Source organism: Crocodylus siamensis, chromosome 4 (assembly GCF_052110815.1).
Source record: "Crocodylus siamensis isolate JL-2025a chromosome 4, ASM5211081v1, whole genome shotgun sequence".
Lineage (NCBI taxonomy): Eukaryota > Metazoa > Chordata > Crocodylia > Crocodylidae > Crocodylus > Crocodylus siamensis.
Window position 1 is genome coordinate 190,974,091 of NC_143398.1, and position 24,764 is coordinate 190,998,854.

The 24,764-nt window shown below is 41.0% G+C and overlaps 1 protein-coding gene across 2 annotated transcripts in view; it reads right to left on the minus strand.

Annotated features, from left to right (window-relative positions):
- The window catches only part of MFSD6 (major facilitator superfamily domain containing 6), a 33,257-nt gene extending 9,034 nt beyond the window's left edge, over positions 1 to 24,223 (minus strand). The window contains exons 1-4 of one of the 2 annotated variants that reach the window (XM_090045235.1): positions 24,003 to 24,223; positions 15,253 to 15,340; positions 11,953 to 13,604; positions 4,880 to 4,977 (exon numbers count right to left, since the gene is read on the minus strand). In XM_090045235.1, the coding sequence (XP_089901361.1) occupies positions 4,880 to 4,977; positions 11,953 to 13,550 (1,696 nt within the window). In that variant the 5' untranslated portion in view covers positions 13,551 to 13,604; positions 15,253 to 15,340; positions 24,003 to 24,223. The remainder of the gene's footprint in view (positions 1 to 4,879; positions 4,978 to 11,952; positions 13,605 to 15,252; positions 15,341 to 24,002) is intronic. The other variant, XM_090045234.1, reaches the window with a different exon arrangement.
- Between the last annotated feature and the right edge of the window lie 541 nt (positions 24,224 to 24,764).

Below are 24,764 nucleotides of genomic sequence, written 5' to 3' on the forward strand. Positions count from 1 at the left end.
TTAATAGTACCTACACAACCCATACACAAAGAATTACAGAAAAAGGAATGTACATTTGTTTAAATAATCTCAAAACAAATTCTTCTTCAATTCTTGACACTAATACACTTTGCATTTAGCACTGAGAAATCCTGACTAATAGACCATGAAGACCCCTCAGGGTAAGAAAGGTACAATAAACGTATTTATGCTGTCTTTAATCATATTCAACAGGATCTCTCCTCACTGAAGCAAATCTGTTCTGACCGCCTATGTCACTATGTCAGTTTTGCTAGTTGCTGCCCCGTTTCTCCGGCTTCCACTGCTACCAATGGCCAAAGTCCTTTCATATATAAATAATGAACAGGAATTTAACAACTTCTTGTTAATTTATTTTTAAAAAAGGTGTCTTTTTCTGTCACTTACCTTATGGAATCAGAAATGTTTAAAAAAAAAAAATTGCTTAAGGCAGAAAAGAGTGGCAAGATGTCATGACCAGAAAAAAGGGAACTATTAACAACCTTGTCTCCTGTAGGTTAATATCTGCAACCTTTACTTGATATTCCTGTTTTGGTTTGGGGGAGAGCCAGGGTATCAAAAGGGAAGAAGGAAGAAAGCAATTCTGGAGTACGCTTATCACAAATAGAGCCGAGCTATTTACTTTTTCATTTGATAAAATAAAACAAAAATGCATACACTTTCACAGCTTGGAAAATACTTATTTAAGCTGAAGTAGAATTAAAAATAACAGAATGAATGAGTTGATCACCAGTGTAATTCAGTTCAGTTCTACAATTATTCATCAGTTCCAACTGAATATTCAAATAAATCTGCTTGGAGTTTGATGACATACAAGATTACACGTGTTCTGCTTGGTCATAACCAGGGATCCAGGTTTTCCATTTGCCACAGAAAAACCTGGTAAAATTTAGATTTTCCCATTTTAAGGAGAAAACCCAGATTGTCTCCTTTAAGAGAGAAAAAAAGTGGGAAATGGTGGGTTTCCCCTTGTAGGCTGGCACAGTTCCAGCCAGCAAGGGGCTGGGGGGAGCGGGAGGAGGATGATACAGCAGGGGGCACCATGTGCTTGTACACATGCACATGGTAGCCAGGCAGCATGAGAGCAGCTCCGTGCAAGTAAATCGGGGGGGAATAAAGGCCCACATAATGAGGGAGGGGAAAAGGGAGGGAGGGAGGGAGTTCAGCAAGGCTGGGGGTGGGGGTGCTGCCCAGCCAGGGTGGTGTGTGGGGCTGTGGGCCCAGAATGCTGAGCCACAGGGCCCAGCAGGAAGCAGGACAGAGCCATGGGCAGCTTGTCTGGGGGGTGGCAGGGCCAGGGCTCTCCACCGCTACATGCACTCCTGGGGAAAGGGAACATGGGGTTACGTGCCTTGCAGATTTTTGCACAGGGCAGGGAAGATGTGGTCTGGGACCTACCAAAATCATGGCCAAAGTGTGCTGTGCAGCAGCTTGTTTAATCTTGTTTCACCACACGCCCCTTCCCCTGATTGGCCAAGGGGCCCCAGCAGTCCTGCCATTTGCTGCTGATTAGCCAGGAGGCAAAAAATGCGTTTTTAAATATGCTTTGTTTTTTGTCTGTCACTGCTGCTTGGCCAAGGGGCCCTGACAGCCCCGCTGCTTGCTGCTGATCAGCCAGGAGGCAAAAACCACAGCATATTGAAAGCCAGAGGTTTTGCCTCCTGGCTGATCAGCAGCAAGCAGCGGGGCCCCTCTGCCAATCTTGGAAAAGAGGTGTGGTGTGGCTCATGGCAAAATGAGCAAGAATAAACGAGCTGCTGTGGAGTGCACTTCCACTGCAATTTTGTAGGTCCCTACTTATAATTACATCAAAAATTTATGTTAGTGTTCATAAATTACATGTAAGCTTTCCATCAGTGACTCAGTATGGGACGTTATCTGTGTAACAGAAGAGGATGATAGGATAATAATTTATTACATGCACACTCACACATACCTAAAAGTCAATACAGATGTATGGCCAACTACCCTAGCTGTTTAAGATAGCAAGAAACTGATTTGGTAACGCCTGTATGTTACACAATTTTCATTTACGAAGGAAGGTCTACCGTAGAACAACAGCCTTTAAGGCAGACAACAAGAGACCTGTTCTGTTTCAGCTGGTCTTTGTGAGGACTCTTCCATTTTACACCACTCAGTCAGTGAGTCCATGTAGAACAAACCTGTTATTGTTCCTCCAAGTTCACAACTGTACTTTGCTCTTCCTCAACAAGTCAAATAAAATTATAACCTTTCGTAATCAAAGGGTCAATGCCAATCTATGAAGAGTTTTTAAATGAACTTCAGTTATGTAAAAGGAAAAGATTTTTAGAAACACAGCCTATTTTCAGAAAACTTATATATTCTAGAAACTGTAGGCAACAAATCTGTTCCCTCAGATTATTCACTCCACAGAAGTAACCAGCTCTGCTAATTTTTATGGTACCATCAAGCATGAAAGGAATGCAAGACTGATCTTGCAACTTGTGTTGGAGTTTGCTGGATAAGTGCCATTTATTAACAGCTTCACATTTTAGATCATAAGCATAATTTCTACCCCTACTTACAAAGCCAAATGTTATGAAAATGATGTAATTTTATACTGGACCAAATTACTTGCCAGCACTAATTGTTTTGAAATAAATATGGACTGAATATTTTAATTTGTAAACTACACCCACTGGATTGAGATATAAGAAGTGAACCGAAAATAAAACCTAGTCATTCATTTCCTTGCACGTTTGAAGGCTGAAGACATTCAGGGCTGCTTGCAGACATGGAAAAAAAATGGCGTTTTACTTTAAACTCAGCACTCTGTCATGCTGAACTTAGTGCATGCCCAGAAGAGGCAGTGCATTAGTTGCACCTGGCTTTCACAAGGCTGGTATAGATCAGGCACTTTAGTGGGACTTTTGGGGTGTTTTTACCTAATAGCTGATTGAATCAGCTTTAGCTAACAGTGCCAAAAGGCCCTGCTGAAATGCCCGATATATACAGCTGCTGTGGAGCTGGGCTGAAGTAAAGTGCATTTTTTTCCGTTAAAGCACATTCCCCACCATGTCTGTCAGCACCCTTTGTGTACAATCAGCAGAGAGCATTGATGCTTCCAGCAATTTTAAAGTTAATCCAAACCCTTATTTTCATACAACCTTATCCATGTGAAAAGCCAAGTTCTTCAGTTTCTTAACTTTCTATAAGGTTATAAATATACATTAACTCCCTTCATTTTCTGTTGTTAGAGCATACTGGGTTTGAGCAGCTTTCACTAATTTAATTACACTGATAGTAACAGAAATATGGCACAGCTAGAATTACAATCAATAGAAGCTGTTTGCGCAGGCATCTTCTAGAAATCTTCTTGTGCCCTTTGGCTTGGCATAGCAGGACAAACAGTTCTTGCACTACTGACGAGTATTAAATAAGATACACAGAATACTTTATAAAATGTCGGCTAAACCTGTCGACCTTAAAAACTCTTCTGCTGATGATACTGGAATTTGCACGCACTCTGCCTGTAGGCTCAAAGAGAGGGTTATATTTAATTATAACAGGATCTATAACATGGGAGTTAAACACCTGACCTTCATGACGCAGTTGTGTTCATCATGTGATTTTATAGGGCTTGCAGAATCAAAACCTTTTTTTGTCTGAAGAGGAATAGATTTCTCTCCCTCATGAGAAAACCAGTAATGAAATAAACCTTTTAAATGTGAAATAAACTCTATGCTATCTTCCTGAGCTTACACAAGTCATTGTTTCAGAACTGTAAGTTTTCAGCCTCATAAATTTAACTGGGACCTTAGATCTAAATGTCTTATAATTTTAGCAGACAATAGGGAAGTAAGACAGATTCTAACTTTAACAGCATCACTGCATCTTGCCACTTCAATTATGCCACCATATATTATGAACAAGAATCTTTGCACATTTACATTGCACATGGAGTGTTAAAAAGCCTTAGGCTGCCTTTCAGAAAGTAGTCAGTATCCAGGTTTTGGTTTAACCAAAAAACTTTCCCTTAAGTTATTCTTGAAGAGCTTTCTGTTTAATCAGTGCGTCAGTGGTAAAATAAATTGGAATAAGAATAACCTAATACATTTTCAGACATATAGCTAAAGTCTTTTGTAAAATAATTTTTATTTGACAACAATGTTCAAAAGACTGCTTCTGCACAGACAGCACATTAGACCCTCTAACTTATGAGAAAGGAACCTTTAACAGATTTCAAGATTTCAATACAAAGTAAAATTGAAATGCCTCTTAATGTTTCTGAGGAAGTCCTTTTAGCACATCTAGTGAATACTGAAATGCAAGTTCCTGTCTGGCTGAAGCAGAACATTTAGTAGACTATGTTATAAACCACAGAACACAACTGAAAAATATTGCAGAATAACTTAACAGACAGGATGTACCCGAGTATTTGCTTTAGCAGTTATGGTTTTAAAAAAAAAAAACAACAGAAAAGTTAACACTAAGATATCCTTCTTAAATATTGTAAACTGTTCTTTTCAAACAGGTGGTCCTTTGGAATTGAGTTGATATAAAGAACCCCATCCATAAAGCAGGATTTGTAAAAGGTGTGTACACCATTTACAATCCTGTGCCTTTGTTTAGTTACAGGGTGTAGATTGCAGGCATAGAAACACAGCTCTGTTTAAAATCAGCAGACAAAACAGTGTGCAGATCAAAAGCTGAACCAGCCTTCTGACGTCATATCTTCTCTATGATACGCGCCAAAATTTTATGAAACCAAAGATCTGTTGGGATATTTATAATCAGAAGCAGAGAGCTACTGACTTTTGCTTCATCACAACTCAGTTAGGAACATGAAAAATAACAGTGCCTATTTCTATACTTCAAGGTAATAACTACACTCTCTTACCTTGCAGTACTTCCATAGGGAGAACGGTCCAGGCATTTTCCAGATAGGAGATGTAAATGTAGCGAGCTGTATTACAAGCAAGGCCAATATAAAGCACCCTAAAGGGAGCAAGGAAGAGACAGGTCATGGTGGTTTACAGTTTCCTTGTTTTATATGGTACCTTGCTCTACAAATCCTAATTAGAGTGTGCACATGAAACAGTTCTCTCTCATACAGCAACTTCTTGCTTGAATGCCTTCTTTACAAAGGTCCCATGCCCAAGTATAAACCCTGAAGACTCGGTTCAACTGTCAAGTAAAAAAAGGGGGGGTATTTTATAAATTCAAATAAAACCCAGAGTGCATTCTTTCCTGTGTCTCTAAAACAAGTTAATCCTGCAAGCAAGTTTTTTTTAAGGGTTAACATACACTTAAGTGGGTAGTTTCTATTATTTTATGTTACATTCAACTGCACTGTGTTTTCTAGAGAATATTTCTAACATATCCATGGCCAGCCTTTTCAAATGTTTTCTTAACAGGTAATTTCAGGAAAGGGTGATGTCTGAATCATAACAAAGAGGATACAACTTAATATGTGCTTGGTACATGTCCTTATTATTACAGAAATTGATTTTATGCAGGCTGATGCAAGGTTAACATTTCAGAAATTTCATCTAGCTTAACCTTACCCTGAAACCTGTACTCTTTCACAAAAACAAAAGTTCTTGGTCATAATATAATTTACTAAAGGATTACAGTATAGTATACTACTTTTCAAGAGGACAAGTATTTCCTTCCCATCTATCCATCTCATATTCTCCACCATGTCAGCCACCATCAGTTCAGAAGCAAAAGAAATCAAATAAGGAATATAAGCAATGTTTTCTCTCCTTGGCAGTACATCCTATCATCTGCTGACCACAAAATTCACTCAGTAATTTTTTACAACGTTCAGCTGTATGCTATTAATTCTAAAGCAAAATCAATCCCCTTCATTTCAATTTACTTTCTAAAGAAAAGGCAGCACATTTTGTAATGAGAGCTGTTCAAAGTTGGTTAGCATATCATAATCCAGCACTTAACATTTTAATATAATTACTGGCTTAATTTAGCTCTCTTTAGTGATTTTAGTAAATTAATATTACTTGTATGAAAACTGTGTTTTGGGGCTCTGTCATACAAAACAACTGTATTCTTACAGTACCTGCTGAAAAGCCTATTTACAGTATTCCCCTTTTTTAACAGAACTAATGAACTAAACAGGTAACATAAATAAAGACTTCTTATGAATTATAACCTACTTAGAGTGTCCACAGCAATACCATAATCATAGAATCATAGAAGTAGGGTCGGAAGGGACCTTGTAGATCTTCAAGCCTGACCCCCCACCTGAGCAGGAGAAAAACTGGGCTCAGATGACTCCAGCCAGGTAGGCATCAAGCCTCTTCTTAAAGACCCCCAGGGTAGGAGCCAGCACCACTTCCTTTGGAAGTTGGTTCCAGCTCCTAGCTGCCCTAACTGTGAAATAGTTCTTATAGATGTCTAATCTAAACCTACTCTACAACAACTTGTGGCTGTTATTCCTTGTTATGCCAGGGGGCGCTAAGGGAAACAAGGTCTCTCCCAAACCCTTCTGGTCCCCCCTAGTGAGTTTATAGATAATCACCAGGTCCCCCCTCAGCCTTCTCTTGTGAAGGCTGAACAGGTTCAGGTCCTGCAGTCTCTCATTGTAGGGTCTGCCCTGTTGTCCCCAGATCATGCAGGTGGCCCTCCTCTGGACCCTTTCAATGTTGTCCACATCCCTCCTGAAGTGTGGCACACAGAACTGGACACAATACTCCAGCTGTGGCCTGACCACTGTTGCATAGAGGGGGAGGATCACCTCCTTGGCCCTGCTTGAGATGCACCTGTGGATGCACGACAAGGTCCAGTTAGCCCTGCCAACCATGACCTCACATTGTCGGCCCATGTTCATCTTGGAGTCATTATTGACTCCAAGATCCCTTTCTGCCTCCATGCTCTCAAGAAGGGAGTTTCCCATCTTATAAGTGTGCTGCTGGTTACTACTGCCCAAGTGCAGCTCCCTGCGCTTGTCAGTATTGAAACGCATCCTGTTTTTGTTAACCCTCCCCTGTAACCTATCCAGGTCTTGCTGCAGTCTTTCCCTGCCTACTAGTGTGCTCACCTCACCCCAAATTTTGGTATCATCAGCGAATTTAAACAGGTTGGTTTTCACCCCATTGTCCAAATCGCTGATAAAGAAATTGAACAGCACAGGCCCAAGGACTGAGCCCTGGAGGACTGCACTGCCCACTTCGCCCCAGGTTGAATATGACCCATTCTCCACCACCCTCTGAGTGCAACCCTTCAGCCAATCTGCAATCCATCTGACTATGCAGGCATCAATGTCACAGTCGCTTCGTTTTTTAATGAGGATGGGGTGGGAGACTGTCAAAGGCCTTGCTGAGTCCAGAAAGACTACGTCCACAGCAACACCTGCATCCAATGCTTTTGTGACCTGATCATAAAAGGCAATCAGGTTGGTCTGACATGACCTGCCCCTAATGAAACCGTGCTGGTTGCCCTTGAGCATCATCCCAGAAGCTGGCCCATAAGAAAAGCTGGAGGGTAAATACCCATGAAACTGAGAAGTAAATTGAATTATGAACTTGCAATCAACAGGTTCCTGTTGCCAGACATCTAGAAGACTACAAATACATTGACCAACATTTTTCAAACCTAAGTGGCCTACAGCCCAGGCTGGCACCAAGCACCAAACCAAATGGGGCTGATCTGCAAAACTCCTGAGCAGTTTCATACTGAATTCAATGGCAGCTGAGTATTCAGCTATTTTTTAAATATCAGGCCATTTAGTTTTAGTATTTTATGCACTGCATTCCACTTCTATATATTCAAAAGTCTAGCAAATATTTCTATACCATCTGAGGACCTTCGCTTAAAGTTCCCTCCATTTTCCACTTTATACAAATCTTCTCTCATATATCTTAGGAAAAAGGCTGCGTAATACAGGGCCCACTGACAATGAGTATAGCCTTTTGCCATTTTGCTGAAATTTGATTATACACAATATGCTACAGTAATATCTACAATGTTTAAAAATAATTTGAGTGCCAGTGTTGTGGCCTATGAGGTCTAGTGCAGAGCTGCGTTACTGATAGGGAACATGATACAAGGTTTCATGACACTGGAGAATGATAGTCTTGTGAACAGGTGACAGGAGTGGGGGTGTGGGCTCAGTTCACTCATGGATCTACCTAGAAGCAATCTACTGTGACAAATACCAAAGGCATTTTTTCCCCCCTCTCTTATCTGTGTCAGAGGGTGTGTTAACTATTCTTATCAAGCCCAGATCCAGAAGAACAGCATGAGGAAAAGAATAAGTACTACTGGAGAAGTGTCAGACATTCACAATATGTGCTTCTGGATTTTGAAAGTTAACTCTCAAGGAAGGATCTAAGTTGTATTCTTTTGAATGAACGGAAAACAGATAAACGTCAGTGTACTGTTTTGCCGGTAGGAGGGGTGAAATTAAGGTTAAACAACTGCAACTCTGATCTTGCCCTCAGAGTTATGAAGTCTTTAAAGAAGGGCAGGGGTGGTTTCCTTTCCTTGTTTAAATAAGAAATTTGAGTAGAGTTTCTGGGAAAACTTAACCCCCTGTGAGCCAAAACTGCATATTCCATTTTGAGTTATTGAGCAATACGTCTGCATCAGGCCAATACTGTTCTCAGTGAAATCCACTCTGCATCCTTAAAGGCATTGATACAGTTGAAGCCAAATAATTCTTATTTTGTTTTATGAATGCTATCGCATTCCTCATTAAAGCAGACAGAGCAGTGGACAAGTATGAAACCACACTAAGTGGAGTGTGCACTTTCTACCATTGCCCTTTTTCCATATTTTTGGATGTTTTTATCTGAGAAAAACAGCTCTAATCCAATGCACTGAAAAAAGACATAATATTGCAAAGCTCATTTGTGAGGAGAACTTGGAAGCTACTAGGACTCAATACAGCAGATAGTACTGAATTGTGAAAAGAACGGGACTGTGGGAAAAAGAACTCAGAACAGAAGAAAAATGCACTTCCCCCCCAGCTCTGGTTTTAGAGACACATTAAATCAACACTAAATACTGTTTGCATTAAAGCAATTTAAGCTGAATGAATCTGCATCACTTGGCCCCATCATACAACTGTTCAGAGAACTAAGTATTTCGTTAAAAAAATGTATCACTACTTTTTAGTAGAAAAAGTAAAGCCAAAAAAGGCAAGCCCAGTACTCTTATCTTTATATTCTTGCCCATTTCACCTTCTTGCCTTGTACTCCATAGTCCTGCCATTCTTTTTCCCCTATGCAAAACAAATGGAACCCCCTCTCACCAGAACTGTTTTAACATTATCAAACATATTTTAAAACATCAAAATACAAATAACTATCAATGTGTAAGGCCATCTTAACAACATTGCTGTTATGTTGTAGAATTTTCCAATTCTAAAATGTTGTTCTATAACCTCTAAAAAAGTCTGTCTGGCTGTAACTATTTCCTATTTGTTTGGACAATACTTCACACACAAAAATATTAAGAAAGAAAACAGCATCCAAGTGTTACAGTATTTCTTTTAAGAGCAAATTTGATAAACTGCATAAGAGCTTGAACTTGATTACCGCCAAGTAAATCAACACCTTGATTTGAGGATTAAGAACTACAAAGATTAATGCAATAAGCAGGGCTTAAGAGGTCCTGGAAGAAAGCTAGAGGCCAAGAGATTTAAAAATAAAGTGCCGTAGATTCAAACTGTGATCAGTGCTCTGCTGCATGAGACTTCATAACCAATTTGCAATTAATGATCTACTGATGTACAGTAGTACGTTTCTGAATGTCGTGGCCCGGGGGGTTCGGGCCAGGCGTGACAACTGGGCTGGGACCAGGAGCTCACGTGCCAAAGTGTCCGCCATCCCCCCTCTCAGCAGCAGGGAACACAACTCGCCTTCGACCCTTGGATGCAGCGCGGTTCTACCCCGAAGGTTTCTCTCACCGACCTCCTGGAACTAAAGATGGGCATTTAGGGTCCTGAAAAACGTGTCCCTGAAAATCTCCGCGGACATTTCTGAATGTCTTCATTGTCTCAATGACCTCAAAGAAAGTACTGTGTTCAATATAGGCTTGTCCTAGATCCAGACTACTTCCACAATTACATTTCCAATGTGGAAAATATTCCAACGTGGAAAGATTTCCTGTTCACTTATATACATTGACCATAAGTGGATTTCAGGTTTTCAGCTCCATGAAGGGTCACTTTCTGGCAATATCAAAAGCCATGTAAGTATAACTAAAGTGGAATTTATATTGTCACCAGAACCTGCAATACAGAATTTGGTCTTGGATTATCACAAAGGGCTTCACTTTAATAATCATTAAGTCCAATCTTTTCACTTAAAAAGCTTCTCATTCCACATTGTCCAAATTCATCTTGATACAGAGCAACCAACATGCTACTTGCACACATCTACCATGAGACCTTGCATCTAAACAAAATATATTGCCTCACAACTGTAAATGTTCCTTGTTATTTATGTTTCTTATTAAACAAATGCTATACATTTGAAAGAGAAAAGACATATCTTTAAGACAATAATTCATCTAGCCTGCTGCATGAACAATAAAATTCAATACACTTCATATGAAAGGAGGAAAGCAAATCGGATAAGCCAAATAGAACAGCTTCATGTTGCAAGTGTTTCACAATTTCAACAAAGTCTAGGAACTCAAAACTAAAGGCTATCTTTTGTTATTAAAATATGTGCAGCTGATGCATTTCAAACAAAGGTAACAAAAACATCAGTTCCTTTTGACAAATTAATTATGAGTAACATTCAAAGTAAAGTTTGTTAGCCCTATTCTCTAAGGACAATCTAACTGGAAGAAAGATATAAAAGTGAAAACATCTTCACTAATAAAAAGTCCAATGAATGGAAAGGAGATACCACTTTGTGATTAGCACCCAACTAGATTTGTAATGATTTAAAAATAATGGACTTAGAGATCTTAAGAGATCTCTACATAAAGGTCCTGCCTGCTATAAAATTTGATATCCTGGAGCCTGGCCCAGTAACTTTATAAATTAGCTGAAAAGCATCTTTGGCTGAGGTCAAGCAAGACTAGTTAGATAAAAGACATGGAAAAAAAAAGAAGAAAAAAATGCAGAACAAGTCAGTAAAAACCCAAAAGCTAGATAGCTGGACACGTCCTAATAACCAGATAGTAGATGCTCAGGTAAAATGGCATTGTGCACTTTTCTCATTATTTAAATGTAAATTTCTCAAGTTAGGCACTCTCCAGCTAATCAAGCATAATTAAGCAAAAAGAACGTAACAAAAAGTTCATACATATTTTGTGTGTTCTGCATATTACAAGAGTCAACTCCAGAATCTGATTTTCTTAATAAGCACCCGTAAAATAAACGTTATTGTACTGGTGCAATTTAAAAAGAAAGATGTCAGCTTAAAAAAATATTTTTCAAGACATCTGAAAAGCTATTTTTCAATGTATATACTACGTTCTCAGCCAGGTGCGTACAAAGCTTAAATGACTACATTCTTTTTTGAGAGATCATATTGTAGACAAACAAGTCCCATACATAGTGCAATTCCAAAAAATGCCTAATGGAGTTTTAGAAGAATCACACAGTATTCATTTTAAAAGGACCATATCAAGGTTACATTGTCAATGAACTGCAGGTATCATCACTATTGTCATCTCACTGAAGTGCAAATAAAGCTTTTTGGAAATTATATAAACACATAATTTGTAAGTGTTTAAAAAGTATATGATTTCCAGAAAGCAGTATCTGAACACATGTGGATTAGCATATAGATCTTTAAAACACAGATAGAAAGTAAGTTCTGGTTAAGTGTTGCTTCAATAGCAAGATGTTATTATGAGACTAAAAGGAGAAGAATAATGTAATAGGAAAGTCTTTAAAATGAGTACATTTCAAGCTCAACTACTTTAATCTCTAGGATTCAGCTCAAACAATTTTACATGGTTCTTTAGTGATTACTATCCTTCTCTTACCTGATGTGACCAACCAATTCAATCAACTTGTGGCTGAAGAAGTACGCAGTCAGCTCAGACACATGACTCAGCACAGAACAGACTCCAAAGAGGGTGGTAGTCCCATTCAAGTCTTGTAAGTGCCAATAAAGAAAGGTGAACACAAAACCATATCCAAATCCCATAAACCAAGCCACAAACAGCACAGAACCATACTGTATACTACACAGCATTTTTATCAGGTCCCAAAAACTAAATGACTGTGACTGGCTTGCACTGGTAGGAGTGTTGTCTGAGGAGTCAGAGGAGGTATTTCTGTCCACCTGTGGGATCTCTACCTCTTTTCTCTTGTGTTCATCTTGTTTGAAGTGGGTATAGTGGAATCGGAACTGAGTGGCCACAATTAGTGCCATTGTCATCAGCACACCAAAAACTATAAAAACAATCCTGTAGTTCTTGTATTCAGGAGCTTTACAGCCCAGACCTTCAATGATGACATCAATATGGGTATAGTCAATACCAATTCCCACAGACAACATGGCAAGGCCCCAACCCAGAGAACCCCACATACGCTGCAGTCCATACCGGTCCCTGTGTTTGCCGAGATACTGGAGGGTCACGGTGTCCACAATAGTAACAGAGGAAGCACTGAAAAACTCTCCTATTATGACAACCAGCAAGATGACTAGAAAGATAGCTTCTACTTCCTGATGATCATAAACAAGCATGACTTGATCAGAAGGTACTGGCTTTGTTGTGACAGTGGGTGGTGGTATGCTCTGCGATTTATTTCCTGGTGGCTCAGAACTAGTGGTGATGTTTTTTGAAATAACATTTGTGTTGTTCTCCACAGCAAGCACTTCATCACTCATCTGAGTAGGTAATGGAAACAACATTTCTGGATTAAGAGTCCCCGTGGTTTCCGAAGGAAGACTGTAAGGTAACAGTTCAATAGGATTAACTGTCCCTCTTGTTTCCAAATTTGGGGAACTGGAAGTTAATAGGTCCCTCTTTCCACGAGCTCTCTGTGACATGGGACTAGCTGTGGTTAGTAGAGAAGAACTGGAAGCAAACTGTGGAGGCATAGTTACAAGGCTGCTTGCATTGGTGGGATGCGGGGGTGGAGGACCCTTTGGTACACATCTTAAGGTAGCTGGTCTAACAAATCCAATCCCCAGGTTAAATAAGACCCAACATAAAAGTGAAAAGAGAAGGACAATTTTCCCTTTTTTAAAGCGATCTGCCACCACTCCCCAGAAAGGAGCACTGCAAAACTCAATGAAGTACCTAATGCCAACCAAAAGTCCACTCTGACTGGGTGACATGCCCAGCTGCTTATAATACACAGGCAGTAATGGATAAAGAGAGCCATATGCAGAGTAAAAGAAAAAATAAAAAACTTTTGAAATCAGAAGATCGTTGTTTATTTTGACACAGTGCTTTTCTAACCAGTCTAGCTCCTCATCTGGAACAGTGGTGGTATCTGTTGAAGAGGTTTCATTTTGGGCCTGCAAGTCTTGCTCCTTGGAAATTCCATTGAAAGGATCAGCAAGCACATATTTTCTCTTCTGCTCTTCTTCATCATCAGTTAAAATGGCAACTTTATCATCAGCTGCCATGGCTAACCCCAAATACTGATACTCAGCAGGTTCTCTGAAAAGACCACGGACACCCTAGTGAGAAAAATAAATCAGACTATAGTTAAAATACAATTTTAACAGAAACAAAAAAGGAAGCAATCCTACAAGGTCACTCATTAAGACACGAAGGAAAAATAGGATATCTTATTTCTTACAGACCCTGACCCATAAATATATTAGGAACAGAGTAAGAACAAACAACATTGCATTCATTCACTGATTCACTTATGCAAGAGTAAGCAACAGTAATAGGTAAAGAACAAAGGATTTACCAGCCAACACTGTCACTATTAAAAGGAATTTATCTTCCAATAGTAGTTATTATTGAAACTATGGTTATTGAAATGCAGTTATCACAGGAGAGATTTCAAAGACAAAACTGGGAGGTAAGCACCCAACTGATATTTATGACTTTAAAAATCATGTCCCGCTTTTCCTAGATTTTAACTACATTATTTACAGTATTCTTTAAATAACCCTGAAGAGTAAACATGCAAGTTCAGAAGCAAACACACACTCAAATACACTCCAGCCTGGTACTGATCAAAAACAACAGCCACCCAAAAGCTGATGGCCTAGGCAGGATTAGCTGAATGCATACAGGAAACATGAAGTATAGCAATTATATACATCTGTAACTGATTGAGTACAAAATAATTCTGGGTTATTTTTTATGAAAACAGGGTATTGGGTCTTTGTTCAGGAACCAATCCCCCATTTATAACATTTTTCCCATAGGAACATTGGTTCTGAGTTATGATCCTGCATGATGGAGCTGGCGACTTGGCCATATGCAGTCCTATGGCTTGCCTGGATTGCATGCTGCCAGGACCTCTACCTGCCACAGGCCCCAAGCACCCTGAGGGCCTGCCACTGGCTGCTGCCAGTGGTGGAAGGGGCTGTGCACAATGGAGGGGTGTGTTTGTAGGGGGTCCCAGAACCCACCATACACACGCACCCATACCCCTTATGCACACCCAACACACACTGCAGCATGCGCACCCCCCACAGCCCCACAAACCCCATACCTGCTCACACATCCACACCCCCCACACTTCCACACACACATATCCAGCCCCCCAGAAACCAAATACCCACCTACCCCTACTTATACAAGAATAAGACCTGATTTTAAGCTATTGTGCAATCATCTCTATGTACACTATGCAAACCCCAAAACTCGTTAAGCGGCCCTCCAACTAGAATAATTGCCTGTCCTGATCTAAGGTGAGGTAAAGAGCAAACAAGTCTCTGTTCTCAGGAGCTAATTAAAATGAAAAAATGCCTGGTGGTCATTTTTAATATTTAAAATTAGCCTTGAGGGGAAGAGAACCAAAAACAAAATGTTGTACAACTAGAATCAAGTGGATTCTCTTCATGTTTGTGTTATAACAGTTTATTTGTTTTTATTTTTAAATTTAAAAAATATGCTAATTTATATACTCCTCAGGAACAGAGTAAGAGCCAGAAATACAGTGTGCCAATCTGTTCCAAATAATCCAACTTTGCACCACAAGCCAATCTTTAGAATCAAAGAAAAACTTAAGTACATATCAAAACTAGATTTTCCCTTGCTCTTGCTAAAAATCTGTATTTTGCAGTACCCCTTAAAACCAACAAATCTGATCACAGAAAATGGATAAATAAAGGAAAGGATCAGTATGAGTTTCTACAAACATACATGTTATAAAGTTTCTCTTCAACTCTTGCAGATTTCATTCAACTTGGGCTGCGTACACACAGATGTGCCTTCCTGTCTCTTTTGGGATCTAGAATACATAGAGTAGACAGCAAAGTTCTATAGTAAAGTTCAATAATCTGGAAGAATTTTTCCAGGTTTGTTCTCCTGGTAGAAAAACTTACCTAGAGCTGTATGTACAGACAGGTGAATGCCGAGGCTCTGAAGAGTGGAGAGCTTGCAGTACTGACACTGCAGCCAGGGGGCCCTTACGCACATGAGTCCATGAGCTCTGCAGGCTCCCTTAGTCTGCCTATGCAGACAGCAGTAGTGCATAGGGTAGCCCTGAGTGGCTGACCCAGAGTATCTATGGTCAGCATGTGTTTCTCCCTTCTGCAGAATGTAGGGATTTGTGAAGGGGATATATTATATTCCCTGCAGGAGCTGCTGAGTCCAGCCAGTGATAAACTGGCTCCCTGGGTGAAGGATGTAGGAGGGCTATGTTCTCTTCTGAGAGAAACCACATATACAGAAATTTGCTCTGGTTGTTCCCATTTATTTTTCTCCTGGAACAGCCATTTTTACTGTGAAAGAAAAACCTTGAACACTCGTGATTTCTCCTGGGAGAGTCACTGCTCTCCCAGAAGAAACTGAATGTATGAGGTCCCAGTAAGAGCGCTAGATTCACAATTAAAAGGGAAGTTTTACAAGAAACTTTCTATTAACAGATTTTCAAATGTCTAGGCATAGATTCCTAAAATTAAATAAATAAATAAATAAAAATAAATAAATAACCTTCACAAGATTTGCTTGGCTAGCTGGTGTCTGATTTTGGAAAATAACTGTTACAATGGAAAACATTTAAAAAGCAATAAGGAAACCCAGCCCTCCTACTTCCCTTCACCCTAAAAACAGTGTGCACCCCAAAATATTGTGCGACTATGGCGGATAACTTTTTCCAGTCACAATGCTTATGAACAATATTCTTTTCTGTCATCTCCTGTCTGTCTTAGATTGCAAGCTATTCTGTGTTTGTATAGTACCTAGCCCAATGGAGGCTCATTCATGACAGATCCATGGGCACTACAATAAACATGATTAATTTAAAAAATGACAGCAGTTTTTATTTTAAAACAAGTTTCGCTTCCAAAGACAGCAAAGTGCTCTCAACAGAGGATCCAGGCCAGTGCTGTCCCCTATGCCAGTTTATAAAATGATTACTTAATAAATGACAATATGACTTTAGACTGGATAAACCTCCATCCTTATCTTGCTTCACCCCACACTCCATTGTCCAACATCATATCTCTTTTTATACCAAAGTTGTGGCCAAATATTTGGAGATTTGGAACCCCTGACAATTTCAATAGTCAGTACCTCTCAGCACTTGGCTTCGGCTCTGTATTACACATACCTTGAGGTAAGGAACATTTAATATTTTATTTGTTAATAAAGTCCTAAGTACATGGAATGTGCTATGTACCTAAGTACAGTAAAAAGTACTACTGAGTAAATGTACTATGGGAAGTTTTAAAAAATGATTTTTTAAAACTGATCTTTATATGCCCTAAATGAACTTGCTTCTTCAGTTAGGTCTATACCAGGATATATAGGTGTGCCCAAACTAGCTTTAATCTAATCAGCTCAGGTGACAATACAGAGGGTAGGGTAGGTTGGCACCTTAGAGACGAAGAACTATGAAATTTCATAGGCAACAGCCTACATTGTCAGTGCAGTAAGACAAGGAACTATGGAATTTTATTGCCTACTCTATGTATTCCAGATCCCATAAGAGCAAGTAGTCAGCTGTGTTGGTCTGAAGGAAGGCAGAAGGCAGGACTGGGTGGTGCCCTTAAAGAGTTAGTTTCTATAGTGGCTTATACATGTGCTCAAGGTGGGGGGGGGGGGTGCATTTTACTTAGAGTGGTTCCTGGACAGTTGCTTTAATTAAAATGGCTTACTCACATGTGTATTAAGCTCCAGCATGTTTAACAATGGCCATGAGCCATTAGACAAGGTTTAGATAAAGCGCCCTGAGGCCATCTTAAAATGCTCAGGGGCTTACTGCACATGATGGTGAGGGGACGCTGGACCGTTCTAATTATAGCATTGGAGCAGACTCGACTAATTGAGTCTTCTCTGATGCATTCTAATTAGAACACTAAATAGCACATCTATAGTCACCCTTTAGGATCCCAGAAATGCTTGTATGGCCCACACTGAAACCTATAGTGACACATCTTTACTACAGTGTTACCTACACTACTTAGATTAAAACAAGCCTATTCTTTGATTGCAATATGTGTATACTATTTGTCAAATATATACTCCTAAGCTTTTCTACACTTCTAATGAGGACGAAATAACTAGTCAAGTGAAGACGATCAGTTTCATGTTCAAATACAGTCAGTCCTTGACTTGCAATGTTTCAAATTACAGTGTTTCACCTTATAATATTTATAAACTGACACCCTGTTTCAACTTTATGACATCAGTTTTGACTTTACAAAGCTTTATCTGATGTGATGCCACACAAGCAAACAAGTTTGCTGCATCGCTCATCTCCCTGGAGAACATCTGTCCAAACTTCCTTGAACACTTTCTTTAAGAAAGCAGACAAGACTCCAGAAAAACCTGTAGCGAAGACTCCTGAGAAGACTCTAGCCAAGAACCCTTCAAAACGTCCAACCAAGAGCCTTTCAAAAGGTCCAGCAAAGTCACCTCAGAGAAGTCCTTCCAAAGCAATATGATTGCTATTTACAGTAGTGCAAGCACCTACTCTGCACTCCTTTAAGAAATGTTTGGATGCTTATCTTGCTGGGATCCTATGACCCCAGCTGACTTCCTGCCCCTTGGGCAGGGGGCTGGACTCGATGATCTTCTGAGGTCCCTTCCAGCCCTAATGTCCATGAAATCTGTGAATGTAGCTATATTACTCATCTATAATTGATCGAGTACAAAACTCTGGGTTAATTTTAGTAAAAATAGGGAATCAGGCCTTGGTTCAGGAACCAATACCTCATTGTTTCTTATGAGAAAATTTGTTGCAAGTTACAACTTTTCAACTTAAGACGCAGTTTTCAAGAACCAATTGTGTCGTAAGTCCAAGGACTGCATGTACTCAATTTCTCAGCAAGCAAACAAATGATTTAGAAGTTCTCCTTCCTAACACCCAGACTATATTTATACATTGAAGAATTTTCTCCAGTATAACAGCATAATAATCTCATAAGAAATGTTGGGGGGGGGGGTTTAATGCCACAATAAATATATATCCCCGTGGTAGAAACTACTACAGTCAGAGATCACAAATTAAATCTGCCTTAAAATTTAGGTTTTATAAACACACTTTTATAAAAGGGTTTAAGCCTTTATTTATACCTGTTAGACCCTTTTTATTTTCAGAGGAGCAACATTCCTCTACTGTGCTTGCAACTTAAAAATTGCCCATAATGCTAGGCTAGTATCACGGAATGAAAAAGTTTAAATGCCTCCTTTTTATTGTTCAGGTTGAATGAAGATGAAACGTGCACATATACACAGCTCAACATTAATTTAAATATTGTTTCAAGTAAAGAAAAGGATTCTTTGTTAGTTTCTTCAGTCTGACAGTCTATAACTTGCAAAACAACTGCAGTCACATCTCTTTCAAACCCCATCCTTCTCCACTAACCTTCACACATGTATATCTCCAAACATTTCTAGTATATGGCTAAACTGTCTATCCTTAGTCTTCAACCAGCTTTTAAAAACCTGAATATTTCCACAGTGAATTTAAAAGGTCAAACATTTAGAGTTAAGGGAAAACTAATGAAAATAACCTTCTTGATGTAAAGAAATTCTTACTCTTTTTGAGCAAGCTGTAACAAAAGCAGTCAAACTTTGATACCTGCACGTTCTTCCTTTAAATGGCTATATCTACATTGAGGAAATTAAGGAAATCCTCATATTTTAAGTACTTGCTCTGCTCCACTGGCTCTAGACCAGTAAGTCTCAATCTGGGTGCCACCAGATCCTCTGAAGGGCACCTTGAAATGTGAGGCTCAGGCTTATCCCTGACTGAACAGTCCCCATCCCCATGGCCCGTCCCCTCTGGAAGAAGGTAAGCACTGTAATATATAAATCAGCTTTTGAAATTGGGTTCCACTCAGTTCTCAAGTTATGGAGAGGCGCCCTAAGTCCAATGAGGGGTTCCACAAGTTCAGAAAGGCTGAGAACCACTCCTCTAAACCAATTCTAGACAACATGGTAGATTCAAAAAACACAAAACCACAAACATTCCTGTTATTGTTAGCAAACTGATTATCCCAGTTTCTCTGCTGAGCTTTATCCTTTCTTCTCCTAACAGGAAAGTATTGTCTTCCTGTGGTTCTTACCTGTTTCCCCTTCCAAGGTGGTCATTTAACTAAAGGCTTGCTGCATCTGCAAATTTTGCAGGGCTTATAATATAGGTGGACACTATTTGTAACAAGTGAAAAATTCCCCAATAAAAAGTATGCAAATACTTAAGTCCCTACAATATACTGATTCAAATTCATTTTGAGCTCTAAATTAAGGTTTTTTGTTTTAATGATAAGCAGGTATCCTGGTTAAATGATAAGCAGGGATCTCCAATTTAAAAAAATCCCCAATTTTCACTTATATATGTGGCGTTTCATTTAAATCACAGAAAAATGTGGATTTGGGGTTACTTTTGTTAACTGTTTTTTTAAACAAAGAAAACTAGGATCCCTGATGATAAGTTTACCCCAAACTGCAACAACATCATTTTAAAACCCTCATCTCTTATAAACACTTTGCTGAATTTACTTGATACATGATTCAGGAAAATTCTAGCCTACTGGTTCATTATATAACTATCCTTAAATCTTGTTCAATACAAGCATGAAACCACACCCCACCGGATATGAAGCCATTCATAGGACACTGGTGGTGAATTAACCTTCAGTAAACTGGATGGCAAGATGGCGTTTATAACTGGTAGTTGCAGCCTTAATATAGAAAAAAGCTTTCATCTTTGTAATATTTCCATAAAATTGATTTGTATTCAGATGATATATTCATATGAAATAATGAAAACATATAAACATAATCCAATCCTGATTTATCAGAAAAATTAAGAGAACTGAGGATTCATCATTTATTAAGTTCTCAGTTTAACATATACAAATTAGAATATCAATTGTGTTGTTTATAGTTATGTAGTTCTTTTTCAATTAGCTTGCTGACTGCTTTTTCTTAAATACTTACTATACATCTGTTGCTAATTTATCCAATAAAAAGTTCATGAGCCTATGCCAGAGATGTGGGGCAGAAAATTTTCCAATTCAAAATTTTCCAGAAAACCCATATCTCTGCCCTATGCAATGCATTCAGAATGGGGTTCATCTCCCAGAACTGAAGCACAAAGATCAACATGGATATCACTGTATCCTGCTACTGCCAGTAGCTTACATCTCCATAAAAGGTCTGCTTCAAGTATCACGTGAAGAGCAAAAGATGCTACTTGGGCATTCATGACTATCAGTCATACTAGACTTCTACTGCAGGCTAAAAATTAATAGCAGTGGAACTGTGCTCTGAAAGGCCCGAATTCTGCAAAGACTGGCTTACGCAAGATCCCCACTGAAGTAAAAAAGCTACTCCCAGAAGTTACATAAACAGTTCTTTGTAGTCTACTAAGACTTGTGTTTTTTACCTCACAAACAGTAAAAATAAGCTTTACAAATGTGAAAGTGGAGGAACTTCTTAAGAATCCAGCCACCAGAGCTGGACTGTTAAAACTATTAGCTGACACACTACAGCATTTCTATAACACAGAGAATCATACCCACAGTACTTTAAGAATTTAGCTACCACCTTAACTTTACAGGATATCTTTGCTGTGGTGCCAACAAACCTACAGCACTATCATGCAGTGATCATGCAGCTTCCATGACATCTGTGACTACTGAGGTATGCAAACAGCTTTTGTTCTTACCTCATCCTCCCACTCCACCTGTATGTCTATTCATCTGTTTAGGTTTCAGCTGATGTGCTGTTGTTATCTTTCTGGGTCAGGGGCTATTTCTGTGCTGGTTATTATCTAAGTCCCCTAATCGCTTTGTAGATCTTAAAGCAATACAACAATGGGTCTGTTATAGTCCTGTGTATTTATATACACCTAGGTGAAGTGGATTTAAAATGCTACCCTTCTTGTTTGGTAGCATTTCACACTTGCATTGTCGTATATAGTGATTGTACAAAAGAGCAAGGTAGTGGACAGTCACACCCTGTATGCATTTGTTATATATGGAAAATAAAGTAATTTATATCAGGTGAGTAAAATTTAAAAGGGTGGTATGATAGTCAGACAGTTTTTCAGCTGTTCTTCAAGCCCAACTTTGCTATTAATCTAGTTCAGTAATATAGATCTGGCTAGCCACCTGAGGCACAACATAAGAGTCACTATGATTCTGAAGAAATAGTAGAGGAAACTCAGCACTTTATCAGTGCATACACTTCAGTGAACATCTGTATGGTCAAGCTAGATGTACTAGTTGATTTGGCACAGAATGACTCATTATACAGACTGTGGTTCTCACCCATGACACTGCATGCAGCTATCACAATTTCTTGAGATTAATTTTAGGGTCCAAATAAAGTTACAATCTAACCACAGGAAATGTTGAAGATTTAAACTATGAGGAAACACTGGATGTAACCAAAGCATTTGCTTTGAGAAGCATGTATGAATCCATCTGAAACACATTTAAATTATGAAGGATGTGGAAAAGTTGAACAGATTATATATAGGTAACTGTCTATATCTATATACTTATAAGCATGTTCTCATATGTTTGACTCTTATAGCTATATATACATCTATATATTTCCCGCTATTTTAATATATATACGTGTTTGTATATATAAGCATATTCTCATGCGTCCAACTATACAGGTATCTATATACAAGCATGTATATCCATCTGCATGATATCTATCTATATCTGTATATTGTCAGACATGTGAGAACATGTTTATAGAGAGAAGGAAAGAAGGAGTGCTACAACTATATACATGTTTATAATATACAAGGTTCTTTTTCTCTTATTTCTGGGACTTGCTGTTCTCATGTGTTTGATTATATCTATGGTCAAACACGTGGGAACAAGTCTCATAAGTAACAGAAAAAGAAGCAGAAGGCAAAGTAGAATAGCACTTTATAGATTAATTCAATCGGGGTGCATAAGAAAAGAACTAGAGAAAAGGTTCAACCTAATGAGAAATATTTAACATGTAATTGTTAAATATTTCTCATTAGGTTGAACCTTTTCACCACTGTAAAGTGTAGGGGAACAAATACACCAAGGAGGAAAAAAAACAACATTGAGTCAAGAGAAGAAAAGGCAACCTGGGTGAGAAGCTTATGATGAGTAGCATACTATACACATCTAAGACTATGGTATGATAAGTCTCCTCCTGGCTGGCAGGAAGACTGGTACAAAATCAGAAAAAAAGGAGAGAAAAACAAGTTGCCATCACCCCAGTGACAAGCATCCCCAAGGTGATCTCCCCATCCACTGCATCACAGTTCTGCCTCAGCAGCACCTCAGATATAGCAGGGTCCTTACTGCTCAAAGACAGTCAAAGGAATCCCTCAAGATACCAGTCCTGGCAGGGAAACGCCCTTCTAAAAATGGGTGTACTCAACGTGGGGGCTTACTTCACCCTAAAGTGAAGCAGTGTTTTTAAAAACCCATTTCTTCAATTTAGGGTGAAGTAAACCCCTGTTTCATCTATACATTCCCTATGTGCCCAGACCTCTCCTTTTTAAAAAAAAAAAAAAAAAAGAATTTAAACCAAATCAAGTGCAAATCCATGAGTCAGTCTAGAACCATAGGTGGCCGGCCCTACAACAGTCAAACATCCTCCACCCCCACCAGGGCCTTCAGATATTTCCAAAGTCTTTCAACGAGCATCCTACATGCAGGCCCAAGCCTGAAGGCTTGGGATTCGGATGCCCCCAAGTTTCACTTGCCCTCAGCCATACTGCCACAGGAGCAAGCTAGGCAGAAGCCTCCCATCTCCATAAAATGGGCATTAAGCCCCAACACCTTGGCAGTCACCAAACCAGGCCGGAAGAACACTTATTATCCCCAGGCTTAAGAAAAACTACTTTCTTGGACCCAGGTATGTGGTGTTTCTCCAGACCTCTCCTGGCCAAGCCCCTCTCGGAGAAGCCAGGAAGAGTCACGCCTACAACTGGGGACCGGCTCTCCCAGCAGCTCAGCCACAGGCACCTGGAGCAGGTTGTGGCCGCCAGGCCCCGTCTCCAGGCCGCAGCCGGAAGCGGGGAGCAGCGGGAGCCCAGGCAGAGGCCCGGGCCGGCCCTCCAGGCCTGCTTGGCTCCCCGCTGGCAGGGCGCTGCAGCTTTCACGGCTGGACGCGCTCCCTCCAGCTTCGTTGCCCAGCCCCAGCCACTGGCTTTTTCCACTCGGCTCGAGCCCGCCCCGCCCCGGGAGGACAAGTGTCGCGGGCCCACCGCGCTCAGCCAGGCCAGAGGCGGCAGGCGGGGCCGGGGCATCCCGACGGGGGGGGGGGCTCTGCGGCACTTTTGTTGACAGGCTGCGAAAGTGGCGCGGGCGGAGCCGGCCGCATCCAGGCTGCAACAACGAGCCGGCCCCGCGCATCCCGCCCGCGCCCTGGGGCCGGGGCCACCCGCCTTGGAAGCGGGGGAGAAGCGAGGCCGGCGGGGCGGCAGCGGGACTCACCTGGCCAGAGGAGCCGGCTGCGGAGGCGGAGGCAGCCTCACCCCGCGCCACGGCCGGGAACGCTCCGCCGCCTGCGGCCGAGGGCAGCGCGCACCATCGCCTGCTGCGCTGGAGCCGCCTGTGCCGCCGCCGCTGGGTGGCGGGGGGGGGAGCGAAAGCGAGGCCGAGTGAGGGAGCGGCCGGAGTCCGCGCGGGGACGGGCCGGTGCCAGGTGTCGCGCGGGCTCCGCCTCCCCGGGCACGCCCCGGCCGCCTGCTCCCAGGCCTCGCAGCTGCAGCAGGGGCGGGGCGGGGCAGCGCCTCCCCTGCCAGCGCCGGGCAATCCCGGGTGCCCGCCCTGGCTGCGCCCTGGGCACCGGTCTAGCCTGGGCTCCTCCCGGAGGAGCTCGTGTGGACAGCCCAGGTGATGCCTGCCCCTCCATAGACTGAATGATCCCCCCCCTCCCCGTGCCCCCAAGTCACCCACTGTGACTGCTGGCACCTGGTGTAGTCACCACAACCAGGCCAGTGCTGCTCCCCGGCAGCGAGTGAATAAACGGATTCAAGCCAAGTGTTTCCCCCGCTGTGGTCCGACCGGGGATGCGGCGCTCTGGCAGAGAACAGCAGTTCTCCCGAGTCCGGCCGTGCTGCAGTCGCGGCAGGTCAGCGGGACCTGCGCCTTCAGCGGTTGGGTTGTACCGGTGCTTGATACGGCCCGTGGCAGTGCCAGCTGGACTGGAGGACAGTCCGACCTCAGGAAAAACGAGCCCCATGCAGAGTGCTT